At 36.2% G+C, this 19,064-nt stretch overlaps 2 protein-coding genes and 1 non-coding gene across 5 annotated transcripts; 1 reads left to right on the top strand and 2 right to left on the bottom strand.

Moving 5' to 3' along the window:
• Positions 1 to 50: 50 nt before the first annotated feature.
• LOC149738479 (pancreatic secretory granule membrane major glycoprotein GP2-like) lies at positions 51 to 10,620 on the bottom strand. The gene is made up of 16 exons (XM_089875024.1): positions 10,198 to 10,620; positions 9,944 to 10,074; positions 9,574 to 9,769; positions 8,786 to 8,992; positions 7,207 to 7,324; positions 7,019 to 7,119; positions 6,561 to 6,700; positions 6,083 to 6,218; positions 4,840 to 5,051; positions 4,429 to 4,586; positions 4,123 to 4,235; positions 3,661 to 3,799; positions 3,426 to 3,551; positions 3,147 to 3,363; positions 2,172 to 2,280; positions 51 to 1,155 (listed from the first exon to the last, which is right to left on the bottom strand). Exons 1-16 carry the CDS (start codon positions 10,250 to 10,252, stop codon positions 950 to 952), a joined length of 2,364 nt encoding a protein of 787 aa, XP_089731150.1. The 5' UTR covers positions 10,253 to 10,620; the 3' UTR covers positions 51 to 949.
• Positions 10,621 to 12,389: 1,769 nt separating this feature from the next.
• On the bottom strand, positions 12,390 to 12,461 carry Trnat-cgu (transfer RNA threonine (anticodon CGU)). The gene has a single exon. It is a non-coding gene; the product is annotated as a tRNA-Thr (tRNA).
• A 1,151-nt stretch (positions 12,462 to 13,612) lies between these two features.
• Positions 13,613 to 18,740, top strand: LOC149738477 (arf-GAP with dual PH domain-containing protein 1-like). 3 transcript variants are annotated; one of them, XM_089873528.1, is made up of 11 exons: positions 13,613 to 13,836; positions 14,488 to 14,621; positions 14,926 to 15,017; positions 15,343 to 15,538; positions 15,620 to 15,766; positions 16,564 to 16,647; positions 16,709 to 16,771; positions 16,826 to 16,897; positions 17,059 to 17,180; positions 17,370 to 17,470; positions 18,249 to 18,740. In XM_089873528.1, the coding sequence occupies exons 1-11, from the start codon at positions 13,755 to 13,757 to the stop codon at positions 18,353 to 18,355; spliced, it is 1,200 nt and encodes a 399-aa protein (XP_089729654.1). In that variant the 5' UTR covers positions 13,613 to 13,754; the 3' UTR covers positions 18,356 to 18,740. The 3 variants fall into 3 exon arrangements, with proteins under 3 accessions (XP_089729654.1, XP_089729655.1, XP_089729656.1); XM_089873529.1 differs by having other exon boundaries at positions 17,370 to 17,534; XM_089873530.1 differs by having other exon boundaries at positions 17,370 to 17,500; positions 18,249 to 18,389.
• Positions 18,741 to 19,064: the final 324 nt, after the last annotated feature.

Genomic DNA, 19,064 nt, shown 5'->3' with positions numbered 1-19,064 from the left:
CCTTTTGCAAATCGCGGAACAACGGTCGTGGTTCATTGGAGACACAGAAACAACATTTTAATCGTTTTATTTTTGTCGTCACGAATTTTTGATAATAGAAAATGCGATTCATAAAAGTGTGGATAGATACGTTCACTATTTGCTAAATTGCGTGAACCATTTTCGGAGTATTGTATAAAAATTTACACAACCCAAATTCCCAGGGACGAACTTTTCATCATCACGAATAAATATTTGCGTTGAAGATAGGCACTTGTTTTTTGTTACAAACAAGGCAAACCATATGATCTCTGAATTGACCAGTAAACTGATTTCAAGGAAAAACACATGTTACAGCCAACGCGAATTGTAGCCCGAGGGTTTTGCCAGGAGCATTAATGTGTTAAATGAAATAGACTCATTCCACCTTCCAATTTTGAGCTTGTTTAAATATGATACTTTGAAATAACTTTGTTTACTATAGTGCAACATAAAGTGCAAAATCGAACAGTAAACAAAAACAATATTTGCATCATCTTTTAGCATGGAATTCAACACAGTAATAAAAAAAATGTGTAAAAAGTAGCTGAATTTCGTTGACGCGAATCGGCAAATTCGGGATGATGTTACAAAACTATTCTTTGCGATACCATGTTTATGTTATTACTAGATATTTAGGGTAGTTTGCCGAGAGCTAAGTGCAAAGAATGACGAACTTGGCCTGTACAGAATCCAAATTGGTATTGGTTCTTGATTCTTATAGTTAGATCTTAATGTGCAAAATAATGTTACACGCATGATTGCTAATAACAGATATACAAAACAGCTTGCGATGTTGCATTTACAACTTGTGATACCAAGCTAATAGTTGGCACATGGTCACGTGCCTTGAATTTCACAAAAATTCCGAGCAGGTTTGGCAGTATGAGAGTTGCCCATGTGGTGCATTATATCAAATAATTAAATGCAATCAACGTCGCATTCGTGTCAACAGACTTTTGACAACTGCGGCTACGAGCACGTACGTCACGACACTGGCACACCCAACCATGACGAACGAGGCCAACCCGCACGTTGAAACTTCATTTTCCTCGTTGTTATGCGAATTCAGGTAGTTACGTTTGCTATCGTTTTCACGCAGAGGATATTGCATGAAGCCTTCTCCAAATCCAGCATCTGTAAAAAATCGAGAGTTAGGGTCTACTTTAAAAAATCATTGGTATAGGGTGACGTTAATTGAAGATAAAAGACGGGAAGACGGGACTTGGTATATGCCTGCTTTTTTTAAGTCTCCCTTTACCGATATCCAGTCAAATATAGACGAAAAAATACTAGCGTATTATTCGACGGTATTCTCACGGCCAAACAAAATGCCCGGCCAAGTAGTTTTCTGTCGTTATATCACAATTCGGTTTTGAGCGATTGCAACATTTTTTTAAATCAAATAGTAAGACGTTCAGCTTGAATGCACCATGAGAAAAATAGGCAGAGGTCAACATAGCATAAATTAGGAATAAACCCATCAAAACACATCGTTTTAAAGTGTAATACATAAAGTTTACGTGGCAAATAAACTATATACCACAGTCGGCTATGGTTTTGATAGAACAACTACAATTTGCGGTCTATACTATTATTATCAAATCTTTTATTTTTTGTCCCGTCTTGCCCCACTTTGTAGTTTTGTATGTACTTATTCCCAAACTTTAAAAGATTTTTATACCTCAGGGGTAATTTAAAGATAATACACTGATATAATAACAAGATAATAATAATCGCCGAATAGCTCTCCTTGTGGTTTAATATAGTAGGGTGGGGAAAGATGGGACACCTTCAGCACATAATATCTAAATATTTTGATCGTGTTTTAAACAAATAACAACGGTATATGGGAGTCGTGAGAATATAGTTCTATTATTCTATGTTCTTTGTTAACTAATAAATAGGAACAGAAAATAAAGGTAAAAGGTGTCCCAGCATTTCCTTCCCCTTTACTGTATATATTTTTGATTTGCCGTCAATTAATAAAGAAATGGTAGTACTGAATTGTGGTTTTACCGCAAAAACGTCATATGTTTTGATTTTAAAAATATTAGATAATGATGTGTGCTTAAATATCCCATCTTCCCCAACTTAATATATATCAGGACACTTAATCCATAATATCAGAATTAACGGGTTCATATACAAACCTGGTCCAAGAACGGATATTCTTTTTGAAACAAAGACTTGGAATCCAGAATCTGATGCAATTCTTCGCTGTTTGTTTCGGTTCGGCAAGTATCCGTGTCGTCGAGGGAACTTTAAAAAGGTTAAGTAAGTTATTTTAATGTAAGAAGCGTATCATATCCGGTGAATTTGTGCAGTAGTCTGACGTAGACAGTTTTTTTGTGTGTTTTTAGCAGGTTACAGTGCAAATGTGCGAGTGTCAGCGTGGTTGCTAACCATTAATCGGAACGGGATAGTTGGACGTACTATTAACAGGAGCGACCGTTTTTACGGTTTGCGTCATCACCCTAATTATGACGTCATGGGTTATTTTGGTTCTGCGGTGCCAATGACTGCAGCGATGTACGAACCACAGGAAGTCACGCTTAGTTGTAGTTGCTATTACCATGTCGATACTAACGATGCAAGTAATCCAACAGCCGTGAATTTAATACAAAGACCCGGAAGCGGATGTGAGATTACGTCATAAGAAAGTTTAAATCGCCAAAAATGGTTGATTTAAACAATGATTTTCAAATGAACGTGGTCTTAAAATTTTAAGAAAGTTGAGTATGTGACATCTAGTTTGACTTGTTTGAGTATTTGTGGCGTGTATTTTGTTTTTAAAGCAACTCGATAAAGTTACCAAAACGTATGCGAACGCACCATATTCGCATAAAAGTTTACAGCTTTATCATAAGGTGCTCAAAAAATTTACAAATTATCTTTCTATAAATGAATTGAGTTCCTAGAATATATACTGACGTGGTGCCACTCTTGATGGTATGTTACTCATTTCCGTTTACATTTCTATTGTTAGTGTCGAGGAATTAGCGCTTTTCTGCATAGCCCAGGCATATTATATTATCTACGTTTTCAAAGCAGTTCATAAAACATAATCAACTCTATGTAATGATACAATGAATATGATGATAATAACGGCAACGCGCCAAATTTACCTTTTTAGTTTTATCTGTGATTTCTCGCTTGCTTCTGTTAAAATTTGAAAGCTCGGCCTCGGAACCGGTCACTGACAAACTGTTCAACATACTTTCAAGTTCAATGTTCTCTGCGGTGACGTTCGACTCTATACTGCCCACATGTGTCGCCGGTTGCACAGCACTGTCGCTGCAAACTGGCAGGCACGATTCGTAACCGGCATCACACACAGATACCCTTTAAATCAATTAATATGTTAAACGTTGTAGCTTCATGTTGTAGCTTTTATTGTAACTTACTTGCAAACAATGAAAATGTCGTTTGTATTCGTTTCTGTCTTCCACTCGAAAACACGGAACGACCATTTTGCTCGCGACGACTCTCCACTTTGTATCACAGTTGAAAAAGCAGGGTGAGTAGAACACCTGTTCAATATTACGGAGGAAAATATTATTAACGTCGAGAAAATCGATGATAATGAAACATCTATATGTGTACAACATTATAGGTAAAATATGGTAAAGTTGTTCGTACCCATTTCGTATAAAGTCGTATACATTTCTTCTTTCCGAACTGGTGTCTGTTGCAAAGCATCTGTCTAGCACGAGAGCTTGATTTTGCTGATCTGTTATAGAAAGGGAAACCATGTCTACGGATACGTAAAGAACTTCACCTGTTAAAGAAAAGAAAACACGCTTGAAACTACAAGAAAACTTTCGGTGTGTATAACAATATAAGGTGGGTTAATATGGAACATGTTTCATTAGTAGTAAATAAATGGTATAGAGAATTAAACAACTGCATCCTCACGACTATTGAAGCGTTATTAACGCGATCAGGAAATATGGGATATAGGTTCTAACGTTATGTCCCATCTTACACCAGAGTACCATGGATACAAGCTATATATCCACTGTGTAAATTAGAGATGTTTATGTTTGAAAGTTGTAAAAACAGAACTCAAATTATTTTATTGCAGGTGGCTTTGTATGTTACCTTGTGCTAGTCTTGGTGAACTTGTGATTAAACTTCCTGGAGAATAACTACTGTCTCGATACAGCGATATGTCAACTTCAAACGATGCATGGCTGGTTTGCTCGGATATCGTTCTGAAAATTTTCATTTAAATTAGAAACTATGAGGCGCGTGTTATAATTGGTAAGTAATTAAACCGAATTAATATTAATATTGCATACCATCGAAACCGCAATTTAAATTAAAGCCAAGTTGCGAAAATGGCAAATGTAGCATTTTCTGTTTGATTTAGACATAATAAGTAGCAAAAAATGATTTAGACTGTACCTGACTGTAGGTTGAATTCCAAAGCCGAGACCCGTCGTCGCGTTTGGCTTTTTATCATACACGCAAGCAAGATCAAGTAAAACAACAGATGAGGTGGCGCCCGAGTCAGCCAGACGCCAAATCACTTTGTTCCTGACGGTATATTCTTCACCAGTGACCTAAATGTGGTCGCAAATTAAAAGAAAACGGGATAAACAACATTTTAAATTTTACGCTTTCGTAGCGACTTTACGCAAGATGCTGCTTTCACCTATCTACTTATTGACGTATTGAGCATAACATCACGGTCTATCTTAGGATAACAGGCTCTATGGGGTCTCCTGTCTTAAAAAGAACGTGATCCTTAAGAATAGACATATAGAAGCCGTGTTTTTACCAACATGTTGGCTGTGTTAAGGCAAACCAAATTACCTTGATGGATGAACCACAGTTTCTGTCAATGGGTGGGGGTATTGAAAGCTGGTAATTCAAGCCATCGGGACTTGGTGTTGCATAGCATAAGGATGAATTGTAACCGCTAAAGTGGATGAGATCAGGGTCGTTCAACAATCCCTCGTCTTCTATCACACGCTTGTCGAAGGAGACAGTGATTGAGTCTTTCAGGCAGGTTAAAACTGGTTCCGCTGAGAACATCACAATAAAGTTAGAAAAGAATGGCTATCAGTGATGTGCTAGCATTGTATAGTGTGTTTTTCCAACTTAAAATATTTAATTTAAACCTAGCGAGCACTGCAATTCAAAAGTGCCACATACCTCTGCTTTTACCGCATGCCAATCAACAGGATATAATTTTGCTTCAAACCGCACAAAACGAGTCATTAAATTATTATACAACCAAACCTAACAACGGCCCTCATCTAATGGATCTTTTTTCCAAATTATAGCAGTACATTTCATGCATGTTTCACAGCTAACCGCTTAGACAGTCGTAAGCCATTTTTCTGGTCAACCGTCTCTGTGCGATATACACAAACATGTTTTTATAACGAAAACGTACAAGAGCCATTATACACAACCCTTAGTTTTCGCCATATAACTCCGCCGTGTAAACATAAAATGTAGTCAATGGTAAAATAAACGGACCCAAAAACCGGTTCACCGCGACAAGATTACGTGGTTCTAATCCCAATAACCATTGCCTAAATATAGCGAGCTATATATGTTCTCGAAATTTTGAACATGTTTGTCTCTATATGTTCTCGAAAATTTGAACATGTGAGTTATTTTTGGCAGAACATTAGGTTTTAAAAGTACCGGTTCGGAGATGCTAAACCCCGTAAGAGTTAAGAGGGGTACGAAATTTATGTATAGTACTGAGGAGTATAAGATTCTATATTTCCCTATCTTTTTAAGGAACGCGGGGCCACGGTTTATAATTCTGTATATATTCTTTGTTTATACTACAAACAAGGCTCGAAAAAAGAGAATGAAAAGATATCCCATCTTACCCCATCCTACTATATTTTATAATACAGGTGGTTAAGGTGGAAGTTTTGTAAACACTATTCTTTGGCTGTTACATAATTTAAACCAAGAACCACATTTCTGCAATTTAAAAACTTGCACCACGGTCAAGTCGGCAAGTATTATAAAGGTAGGCTTACAACTTACCTTTCCATGTGCAGCAATAAAATCCTATGTAAAATAAACTTACCGAAATCGCAATGCTTTCCAATGAGATTATTCGGGCACTCGCAGCGATAGCCGTGAGCTCGCCTTGCGTCAACGATGCAGACGCCATCATTACGACACGGGTTGACGTCACATGGACACGGACCCAATGAGCACACCTGAAAATTGCGTAAAATAAATAAACAGGTTCACCATTCAAGTTACAGTATGGACCTCAGTTGGCATCGGGAATGTGATAATCCTGTTAGCTGTATCGCTGCAATAGCGAATAACGCTTCGAAGTTTTGAGACCTCGTACAGTATAGTACGCGAACAGTCAGCAGTTACAACAACCGCAGCGCGACACTCACACCCACGGACAATTGGTTTCAATATCTAAACACGCCAAGCCGGATTACCTCTTAACGTGGAATTGGCAATTTATTTTTGACTTATAGAGTTCTTCACGAGGTCGAATGCGTGACGCATTGATACAAACGAGTAATGGCTGTTAAATTTACCTCAATATTTGTGTCGGACTGTGGACAGATAATAGACCCAGGTAAGCCTCCTGTACAAACTCTGTTTCGTGATCTCGTACCGTTTCTACATGACTTTGAACAAACACTCCAACCGCTCCAAATACTCCAACCACTAGGTCCTGTGGATTAAGAGTGGTATATGGGAGTCGTGAGGATACGGTTTTATAATTCTTTGTATGTTTTTTGATTACTACCAAGTTGGACGAGAATATGTGATTAAAAGGTGCCCCATCTTCCCCACCGTACTATATGTATATATATACCATATATGGAAGGTTAAGGCGGGTAAATAGGGGGAAAAGCAGCTATCTATGCGAACCAAGCGTCTGCACAGATAGGCGCACCGAGATTTTGTTGATATTGCGCGCATTCATTCCAATTTCGGGCAAGCGGTTTTTAATATTTAAACGCGTTTCTGCAATAATTATTTCACCTACCCGCGCCGCCGTAAATTCGTATTGGCTGGTAACAACGTGGGCCTTGTTCCAGGCCTGTGTATGCTTTGAGATAGCAGCAATTGAACTGTCGACACTTTTCTCTGCAACAAACGAAGCGGGAGTTTTATACTGTCGTTACCAGCAAATTAAACAAGCATAACACGCCAAACATTATGTTGGATAAGCACCTTGTGGTTATTCCTTCAGGGTGTCCACACCCCGTCCTGTTACCCGCTTCTTGCCGTATGCAGGAGGAATAAATCGGAATTCGTCCAGCAATTGCGATTCCCTCGGGACCAACGATACCTAGAAATGAAATTAACTTTGAGAATTCCTTTGCAAATTGCCATCTTAAGTGGTTATGAGTCGGTAACAGTTAGATCGAAGTTGGTAGCGGCAACGCCAGACAGCAACCATCGAGTCATATATGCTATAGTTAATCTCAGATAAACAATTTTAGTTGCCCAGTGCGGTGCCATTTGTTTCCTCGTAGGTGTTCTTTTTTTATAAACATGACGACACTGTATCATGAGTATAACCAAAAATTGGCCAATTTGTGTCGGAACCCATTGAGACGGAATAATTTACAAGGATGTTTCAGTTGTTGCTTGCTGCCATAGATGGCTAAAAAATAAAATTCTTCGACATCGAATCGTTTACCTGACCCACTACTTTTAAAATTCACTTATTATGATGTCTAATGCCGGTGGGCGCGCCTTTATAAAGTGCAACATGACGACCGATATCACGAGTTATAGCAATGATTATCATGTTATCTACAATGTGCGTGGCTCCGTCTGCCGCAGATTTGATAAGCGATGACGACGTTAAAAGTAAATGCCGTCTTGTCCAATATTACATCAGTAAATAGCGGAATTATGTCTGCATACGGCATTACATTATGTCATGAAAATGCCAGTGTTGTGTAAAACGGTACCTCACTTGAGGATCTTTAGAAAGCACGGTCAGTGAATCGTTGGATTGCCGTGTGATCGATTATAAGTTGAACATGTTACAATGTTCCGCTCAAATTGGTCATTTACTTATAGCCATCCGGACAAAGCAAGGCAAAGTTATAGCATCACATTCTTTAAATTTAAATATGGTTTTGAAAATTCGCTTTTTAAGTAGATCTCTTTGTTTTCGTTGCTCTGTCCGTCGCATTTTAACATTGTTATTGACGATGGACGTAGGGGTTCGGTGTTTAGAAAGAAAACATATAATTACAGTACATGCGCAAACCACCAGCGATCAAGGCTCCCATTTGTTTTTGCATGACCCAATGAAAATACTCGGTCATCAAAGCACCACCACCAGCGTCACTTATATTACACAGGTAGATTATTACCCCATCTTAATCTTATTACGTAAGGTATCCCCGGCATGTTCACTCGTCGTTGGACAATAGAAAGTAAATTGCAACATTAAATTTAATACAGCCTGTCACGATTTTTTCGACACAAACTTCTACACAATTTTTTTTATAGATTACCAAAAATAGCCAAACTCTTGCAGGAAAACGGAAGGTCAGTTATATATAATAGGGTGGGGGGAGATGGGACACCTTTTTATTTTATTTTCTCCGCCTATTTGGTGGTAAACAGAGAAAATTCAACGAAATATTAAACCGTATCCTCACGACTCCCATAGGCCGCTGTTAATTGTTTACAACTCGATCAGGATATTCGAATGTTATGTGTCAAAGGTGTCCCATCTTCCCCCACCCTACTATACGTCTATCAAACTCACGGCATTATATTAACTTACCATAAACATCCGATAAAGTTATGGGACATTTTCTAGAGTAGTTGCAAGGAGCGGTTTGTGTTCTGTTTCCTGAGCACCTGTCCCTATCAAGTCTGTTCACCCGGCATTGCCTCACACGACGTTTTACGCCGTTTTCACCACAACTGTGACTGCATGGACTCCACCTTGACCACGGTAGCCATGAACCACCTTGAGCCGATGTCTCTTCTGCGTTTAAACTCGAAGTTTAGGTTCGCATTGTGATTTGTTTTATGTTTTAGTTAATTGTTAAATATTTAATTAACACGCGGAGTTTAGTTGACCGCAGGGACAAAGAAAACAGTGTCCTCTGTAACATGCAATATACACTTTATAGTCCTCTCTGGAGAGAAGCATTTTTATAAAGTTAGTTTATTTGCGCATTTTAAACATGCGACCAGCTCCACCCACGAGGAAGTGGTTCTCCAGAAACCGGCAATTAAATGAAGTCTGTAGAGACTAATCCATTTAATTCCGCTTTCTGCTGCAGCAATATGTATACATTGACGTGTACTATGCAAAAATTAGCGGGTTCACTACGAAATGGGCAGTTTAAGAGGATCGGGTGTGTTTAAATTAAGACTTTGTTCTTCGCTATATGTATTTTAGGTAGCAGGTGCGGTGTAGAATACCACCTTACTAGATACAGAAATATTGTAATCTGTACATTACAGAATCAAAAAGTTCTATACCGATACACATGAACGTTCTTTCCACAAGGTAGCAATCTGAACGTAAAGTCAATATCAATATACTGCACATACGTATACCTTCAGTTATAACGGTATCGCAGATCTTGTTGTATTTAGAAACCACCGAGCGACCGTTAAATTCACGGCTGAGAACGAATTCACAATCTCCCGGGCAAGTTTTCCTCCATGATATAGCTTGATCGTTATACCGGATGTCGCTGCTTGAACCGATAACATAGAGTCGGTACTGCATGTGGAGAACCAATACCACCCCCTGCGAGAAAAAATGCCAGTTTCATATCATGTATAAAAAGCAATACTTTATATTGCGTTACCTGCAATTAGAAACAGGTAAATTACACCTTGACAGTTTAAAGCGTAGACGAGGCAATTATCCAAAATTTTGATATTTGTTGAATTGACACTATTTTAATTGTAGCAAACTTACGAAACAATTTTCCCCGAGGTCGTCACATGCCTCTTTAGCAGATGATAAAGTGCTAAACTTTGTTGTCACATTATTTCTTGTAATAAAGTTGGGAATGAACGATGTCGGGTAACGTTTGTAGTTACATGTATCTGCAAATAAACATTTGTTAAATCCGCCAATATGCACAAGTCTGCGAAAAACGAAGATCAGACGTTGAATACGTTTACTTATATACCAATGTATTAAGTCAGTTGTTGTACAGTACCACCAACCTGCTGCAATAAACTCTGAAATAAAAGCTAGAAGAATCGATAACTTGATCCACATGTTTGCGAAATGCTAATCCAACACTAAAGACTGAAACCCTTGACCCTCGTCCTTACAGATTTTAATCAGCAGAACTTTTGTGTAATAAAATTCAAAATTTCCTTTACAGACAAAACTAATTAAACATTCTTTGATCGCTTCTTATCGTCTCGAAACTTCTGTTCACCCAGTTTGAAGTGGTCTGTTCAAAAACATCACCTTTTATAATTTACCGACCTGGGAAAGTGGTATTAATACGGCATGACGGCGCTCAGTGTAGTAATCCCTTTCTCTTTTTCTTATTTCGAACTCGCCGTAGTATAATCAATCGTCATTGAAGTAGTTTAATAGGCGATATACATTCCGTTTTTACCACTTTGACCAGTATACAAAATCTACTCTCCGTAAGTCTGATCTATGACGCGAGCCGCATTATTCACATTGAAAAAAAAAGTTCTAACAGCACTGCCCTCTTGATATAATCGCTCGTTTCTGACGAACAGACACGTGCAACAAGCCGTGTTTATTTGACTCCCTACCACGCCCGCGAGATCTCTCCGACTGGATCGCTCATAACTGTCGAAACCATAACACGACATAAATCACCAGGTTGCGATGACCACAAAAATAAATTCATCGGCCATTAAACTTTGACATTAATTATTTGCTGAAAATCTCAAGATTCAGAAGTCTATTTAGCTTTATAAAAAATGTAGTATAATTCAACAATCTGTTCCTATAAAAGTGCATATGGTATTGTATTATATCAGCCTTTGTGCAACAATATATTAACCGATCTTTCTTTCTGATATTGCCAATAAAAGTCTATACCGTATTGTTTAAATCAACTATGTGTATAATCAATTAACATATATGTATATATGTTAATGGGAGTTCGGGCACGCTCTTTTGTATATGTTTGTGCTGCAATTTGTTTTAGTTCGTAGTTTACATCATACCAATACATGACGTATATATCTCATGCGTTTTCGGATAATATGTAATTATAGAGGTTGTTAAACTTTTGAGGCACGCCCAATAACGTTGTCAACACAATCGCGCCAAAATTACTGAAGTACAGGACAAATAAATTAATTGTAATTTAAAGGAGGAATGCGTTCAAACAAATGACGAGCAATTCGCGTTTCACTTGCACGCATTCCACGAACTGCAAGTAAAGCGTGACAATAAAAATTCTTTACTTTCAAATAAATATTAATTTGTTTTAATTAAGTACATCCTAATTTGAATTAAATTTCTATGTATTGTTAGTTTAGCAGCAGCCGCGCTTTTTTCTGACACAGTAGTAATTAGTAGCGTTTTTGTAATGGCTTTCGTTTTGCAACTATTTCTCTTATCTTCGCTGCATTAATTAACTTGATCTCCATTAACTATGTTTGAAGAGATAACTACAATTTACAGAAGGGTGGGGGAAGAGGGGACACGTTTAGCACATTAAATCTAACCAGCATCCTGATTGTGTTTTAAACAACTAAAAACGGTTCCTGGAAGTCGCGAGGCTACGGTTTCGTAGTTCTTTAAATGTTCTTTGTTTGCTACCAAATGGGAGGAGAAAATAAAATGTAAAAGTGTTAAATTAGCATTGACTGAAATACTGTATCAACATATAGTAGTGTGGGGTAAGATAGGATATATAGTAGGGTGGGGGAAGGTGGGACACCTTTAGCACATAAAATCCAATTATCCTGATCGTGTCTTAAACAACTAAAAAATGTCTATTAGAATCGTTGGGATATAGTTTTATAATTTTTTGAATGTTCTTCGTTCACTACCAAATGAGACGAGAAAATAGAGTACAAAGGTGTCCTATCTCCTGCCCACTCTACTGTATTTTTTGGTCCATTTTCCCGTCCCCTTGGGTAGTAAAAATAAATATTTTTATAATTATACGACTGTAGCACAGCGACTCTAAAATAACGCTGTTAATTATGACGACCAGGAAGTTTTTGAATTATAGTTGCTAAAGGTATCCCATCTTACCCCACTTCAGTATGACATTCGGGTCGTATGTCGGCTTGTCAATTTTTCTTTTATAAGCATCATTGATAAATTATTGAAATGCAAGCTTTTTTCAACATGAACAGAAATCATTGTGACGTAAAAAATATTTTATTAAATTACAAACCAAACTGCCTCGCGCCTCCATTGAGATTTGAACTCACGGCCCCTAGTTTACGAGACTAGTGCTCTGCCACTGAGCTATAGAGGCTAATGAACATGAATAAAATTCGTTCATTTCCTTTTCTTATTTTTTATTTACTTTCGTGCGTCTGATATAAACAACGAAGTTTGCAAAACATTCTTATATATATTTGATATATCTGACACAATTTTGCATCATAAACATCAGACTCACCTATGATCTCTTGAAATATTACTTCACGTATATGCAAAATGTTTTTCAATATACCGTTTTGTTACAACAGCACGAACGTGTACACGGCAGTGGAATATAATTTGTTTAAGACCCCGTGTGTGGTGCAAAAAAACGCTATACGGAAATATGTTTTGTTCACTGGAGTAGAACGTGACTCAGTTGTTCTATTGTTTTGTTTTGTTTACCGCTGTTGGTGGTTTTGGACGTTGGTTTTGTACAGACAGCGTTTTGGCGTGTAGCGTTTATCAGTTCAGTATATGCTGATGCTTCAAATAAGTGAGTGATTTAAAAACGCTATGGATGAATATTTCATTGTGTAGTCTTCTTCGACTAAATAGCTAGTAAAGCTGAAAAGCTAGCGTCTCAGGCTCTCAGCAATAAATAGATTGCATGCGTGAAACTCGTCTACGTTTTATTCGATAAGTTTTATTTGTATCCGTTTTGTTCGTCCATTTCTTCGACGGCGATGGCGCTTGTTACCATAGGAAAGACGTTTGATGTGCTGTTTTACGAACACAATTTTATATAGAAATTAAAAGGGGTTGTGTGACAGATTGGATCATAACGCAGTCCGTCCTCATTGCAGTGCTTCACAGATGTTGACTGCTTGAACTTAAACATTTTAATAATCTAAAACTACTATAGCTTTATAATTCCCATTTGTAGAATTCGCACCATTTGATTCCTGTTTACTGTTTTTTCATTTGTATGATATGCAATGGGTAAGTATAAGGTCAGAAGAGACAATCTAATTATAAAAGGTAAAACAAGCCGAAAGTTCAAATCCAATGTTGCTTGTATAATATGGTAATTGTATATTAAAAGTGTGGATCACATCATCTACACCGTTACACCTAATGGTGGGTATGGGCAAACAATTTCGAATCAAATGTTGTGAATTCTACAAATGTAAATTGTATGGCAACCTTAATACTTAGATTTAGGCAAGACATATTTGGAATAGTAAAGTAATGGTTTTTTTTAATTATTTTTTGCATTTCAGATTGTTGTGTAGGTCAATAGTGTTAATTTTTATTCTGCTTTTTATGTTTGATCCAAATAATGTAAAATTTGTTGTGGCTCATCTTAATAAACAAGTGGTATTGTACCTACTAACAAACAACTATGGGTGAACGGAACAAAAAGATACTTTTAGAACAACTGCAACTGCCAAAGAATAAATTATGTTCAGATTGCAATGCAGAAGGTATACTACCACACTCTTATAACTTAAAAAAAGTTATATGCTATAAACCACTGACAAGCCAAAAAATGTAATGTTGTGAAATATTCCAAACTTATCAGCCAGACTTTAGTGTGAATATCGTAATATTTTTGTAATGTTATTGTATATGGCAGATTGAAATGCATGACTTTTGTTTTCTAACATGCAGAAGCCTAATTTTTATAGTGGTATTGCCAATATACCGTATTGGTAACATAGCAATACTAACTTCATGATTTTAACCGTAAGCCTACTTTTGATGATTGTAAGAAAAGATAAGTCCGGTTTTATGTTGGTTATGTTGCACCCGACTAGAGTTGTAAATGTGAGTGATGTTTGGTGAACCATAGCAAAAGTTACTTAAATGAGTTAGTTCTATATATTTACAACCATCAAACTGATGCATGTTGCACATAGAAGTTGACCGTGTCAGACATGCTGACTTTACAAAAATAATTTGGCAACAATGGTAGAAAAGTGGGACATCAGGGCTTATAAAGTAGTCTTTACTTTACTTCATCTTGTAGTAATAATCAGTCCATAAAATTAACTTTCTCTGCTAAAATAGTCTAACATGCTAACCAAAATATCTAACATTTTTTAAAATGTTTCTAAACATTTTGTTTCCAATAGGTCCAGAATGGGCATCAAGCAACATTGGAGTGTTTATGTGCGTCAACTGCTCAGGTATTCACAGAATGTTAGGAACTCATGTAAGTCGAGTCAAGTCTTGTCGTTTGGACCAATGGGCCGATGAGGCTGTTCAGGTGAGTTGATGTTAAGTTGTGAGGTATGCAACGGTAATGGTGTATTGAGCTTGGTGTGTACATTGAATACTTGTCAAAAATTCTGCCCTCTAGATCATTTACCCAATAAGAGTAATGTTTAGAATTCGTGTTTGTAAATTATAATGTAGGGAAAGAAATTTTTCAAGTTGCTCTGTTTTTATTAGCGTTATATCATTACACTTACAAAGACAATTATAAGAAAATTGAGTATTTCACTACAATTAACGTGGATATGTGTGGGAATATGGATAAAATAGTTCCTAAAAATTGTTTATTTCAACAGTTTATGTGCGAAAATGGCAATGAAAGTGTTAATGTTGTACTGGAGCGACACGTACCAATATACTACAGGAAACCTGTGCCCACAGATCCACAGTGAGTGGCTGCTTGTTATTTTTATGACCCAATCGCATATATATGTTATTACATCGCGGGCTTGTTGTTTGTTTTCCAATAAAGAGTTATTGCCCAACAGCAATATTATGAAAGTTTTACGAACTCTCCAATTTTTATTACTTTCATTTTAAGTACCTTTTTAACCAAGCGTTACACATTTTATAAATAATGGCCATCAAATAATAAGTAGGCTACTAATTGTATGTGTCTGCTTTTTTCCTACTTTTATTTTTTATTTTCTCTACTTTTGCATATAAATATAACCAATGTACTCTCATTTTTTAAACAACATTTCCTTCTTCAGGGCTTATAAAGAGCATTTTATTCATGCGAAATATGAAAGAAAGGAGTTTGCAACACCAGGGGGTTGTGCACATTACGAGACAGGCATGAAAGAAGGAATGTTATGGAAACGAGGAAAAGATGGAAAACAATTTAAACAAAGGAGATTTGTTCTTAACATGGATGAAGGAACTCTGAAATACTTTGTTAAACCCGATGTAAATCTTTATACAGTTACATACATTACGAGTTTCATATATGTCGCCTCTTTGTAATTTTACACATTCTTTCACACTTAGGCCAAAGAACCTAAACAAATAATCAACCTTACCACACTGAGTACCTCGTTGGCACCAGACAAGATAAACCATCCTCATGGATTACAACTGGCCTTCATGAACGACAATTTAACAAGGCAGATCTACCTCTATGCCGATGAGGCAAAGGTATTTAGTTGTGATGATTCACCGAGTAGCTTACTACACTTATGTTTATTAGTTTTGTCATTTGGGCGTGTATGTGGTTTGTATAACTAGTTTGATGGTTCTTGTTATTTGTGTAACTTTGTGTTAAAAATATGCTTGCGCTGATCAAGTATATTTGTTAAGAAAGTAGGCTATACCTATATTTATAATACTGTTCAATTTTCATTCCATCATTATGCTTTTTTAGTGTTGGGTAACCTACCATGCAAAAGTTTTCAGAGTAAATACTTAAGACCTACACAAAAGTGAAACTGGTAGTTGTGGTCTATAAGAACATGCCATACTTCATACTCATTCCTTCATTAAGCAGAACTTGTGACATTTAGCATGCTGAATGTGTTTGTGATGTGTTGGTTACTTGGAAATGACTCTTAATAGTTATTTGTTTTGCTGTGCTGTTCCGCAAGTCATCACTTATTGATAATAATCACTTATTGTTCGCCAGTGCGATTGTTAAATGAAATTTTGTATTGATAATTTGCTTTGGTAAATTTCCTTATTTTTGTAAGTTGAATTAGTATTTAAAAGGTAGCATAGTATATCCAATTAAAACTTTTTTAAAAATTACCAAACAGTTAAATTGATTGGAAAAGTAAGATAAAAAAATTCATCATTTAAGTTTTGTATTCGGGGACAGGTTGAATAACCCAAGCCAAAAATATAAAACTAAATTGTATACACATAAACTATGGCTTAAACAAACTACAAAAGGTAGAGAATCTACAATTAGTTCACCACGGTATGTTAAATTTCAACAGGATGCTGTGGATTGGTACATTGTGCTTAGAGCTTCCTCCTTTCACTTAATTCGAAAATCCTACCCCCAACTCTCTGATGCAGAGGTAAACCTTCATAAAAATCTATTACTGTAGTTTTATTATGAAATTACTTTTATTTATAAAGGTACTTAGAAGGTTGAACAGTCACCAAAGAAAGCAGGGTTGGATGGAAAAAACTGGGCCAAAGGTTTGTAACTTCCTGTACACTAATCTAGTATTTTCATAATGTTCTCTATTTTAGCTTACAGAGCCATATAGGAAGCGATGGTTTTCATTGGAAAACAGGCGTCTCCTTTACTTTGAAAAACCCCTGGTATGTCATAAAAATAATTAACTGAAAATTGTCAATTTTCTCTCTACATATACATGATATTTTTGCAGTCTTAGTAATGTGTTATGTAAGATATGTGAGTTGCATACAAGTTATAAAGCCATTTATAATCATCTCATTTTTCAATAATTACCATATTTTAGGACCCATATCCACGAGGTGAGATATATCTAGGCAGTCGTTCAGAAGGTTATATGGTTCGTGATGGCCTTCCTGCCGGTCAAACAGAACACGGCTTTGGAATCACAATTACGACACCTTACAGGTAAAATATAGCTGTGCAACTTAAAAAAGTACTTGTAGTAGAAACAAATTGTTATTGTCTGGACCAGAGTATTCTATTCCTTTTTGTTATATTCATCGGATAATGTTGTTGTTGTTATTGTTGTTGTAGATACAAAGATGCTGTGTTTGTTTTGTTAAATTGTAAAACTTTAATTGTTTGGTTAAATAGAGACTACTTGCTCTGCTGTGAAGACAAAGAAGAGCAAAAATCATGGATTAATGAAATTAAATCAATAACTACACAACCATTGACTGATCAAGACAATGCTGGTGTGTCACAGGCATGATGTAGTTGCCCGGGTGATTTATGATTTACCATCTTATTTATTAACAGGTTTGCATTGCTTGTGCGTCATGCATCCTTTTAACATTAACACATTATACTAACGCTGTGGCTTTTATATGTGTGACTAATCACCCACATTAACAAATTTAATGACGCTATAACCCTTACATAATATCATAAGTTTATTTAAGACTTCTTATATGATATTTTAATCTCCCAATACTAAAGGAGATATCAAATCAACATATGTTTTAAAAAACACCAATCAGAAATACTTATGTAGACCAATTTCTTGTTTATTAAGAAAATTGATTCTCTAAAAGAAAGTAACCAAAACAAGCAAGTAGTCCTTGAGGTATATGATGCTATATAGACTTTTAGAATCATTTTACTCTTTTTTGTCAAATTTTTAAATTGGCATATAACAACTATGTGAATTTGTATTAGGAAAAGTTTTTTTGTATTGTTTGCATGCTGTGTTGATGATGTTGATATACACTAACAGGTAGCATGTGTTTAAAACTTGCTCTGCAAAGGGTTTGTATGCTAGCCTGCAACTATATATTTTGTTTGTACTTACAGCACCCTGGGAATGGTAAACGTTTATTGATGCTTTTCTTTACATTAAAACATTTTCTATTTAAATTTATTTGACAATGAAATTTTTTGGTGTTTACTTATAAATGGCTTATAAAATTACATTACCTTACTTCCTTTTGGAAAAAGACCTATAATTGTTTAGGTCTATCCTTTTATTAACAGATTTGGAAGATTACAAGTTGACATATCAACAAAGAAGAAAATCAACTGTCCGAAACAACCTTACAAGCCCTTTGGCTCTCAAAAGTGTTTTAGTACCGCCTAAGTAGTTCCAATACCAAAAGTGTTTGAAATGTGCAATGTCAGTTTGCTTATGGTGTCACAACATACACTGTTACTCAATCACCTTTCTAGTTTCAGTGCTCATAGAATGCTGTGTTTTGTATGTTATCAATTATTGCTAATTTTGATTCATTTATCAAGTGCATTGTTTCCCCTAACCTTTTACCAGCTGAAGCTGAATTTTTGTGAGATGTATGATGTTGAGTATTTTTTCAGCGAATAAGATGATTATAAACATTCCTTTTGTTCCTGTGTGCTTTCATTTCCCAATTTTCTTCACTTTTTATTGTTTTACTTTTAAGATAATGTATTATTGCTTATTCAGAACTATTAAGATAATTGTGCAATACAATATAATGTCGACACCGCAAACATATTTTGGGTGGTAAAATGTGTTATCAAATTGTCCAGCTTCGCATGGCTGGTTGTTTACAACGCTCGCATCAGAACCAACAGAGTACTCGGTTTACTGCCGGATGCTCCTACCAGAGTATACTAAACTATAGTAGTATACTCTGTAGTAGTATACTCTGCTGCTACCAATGCAGGTGTTTGTGCCTTTGGGATAAACCGTCATTTATTGCAGTCCGCTGGTCACCAATTGGTTGTCTAACTTGTTTGCAATACAACAACAAACAAAAAATAGACTCACTGATAAAGTATGAAAAAAAGTACCCGGCTACGAGTATATATATT

Source organism: Ciona robusta, chromosome 3 (assembly GCF_009617815.1).
Source record: "Ciona robusta chromosome 3, ASM961781v2".
Taxonomy (NCBI): Eukaryota; Metazoa; Chordata; class Ascidiacea; order Phlebobranchia; family Cionidae; genus Ciona; species Ciona robusta.
Note: the sequence above shows the minus strand (reverse complement) of the source record. Positions and strands in the feature narration are given on the sequence as shown.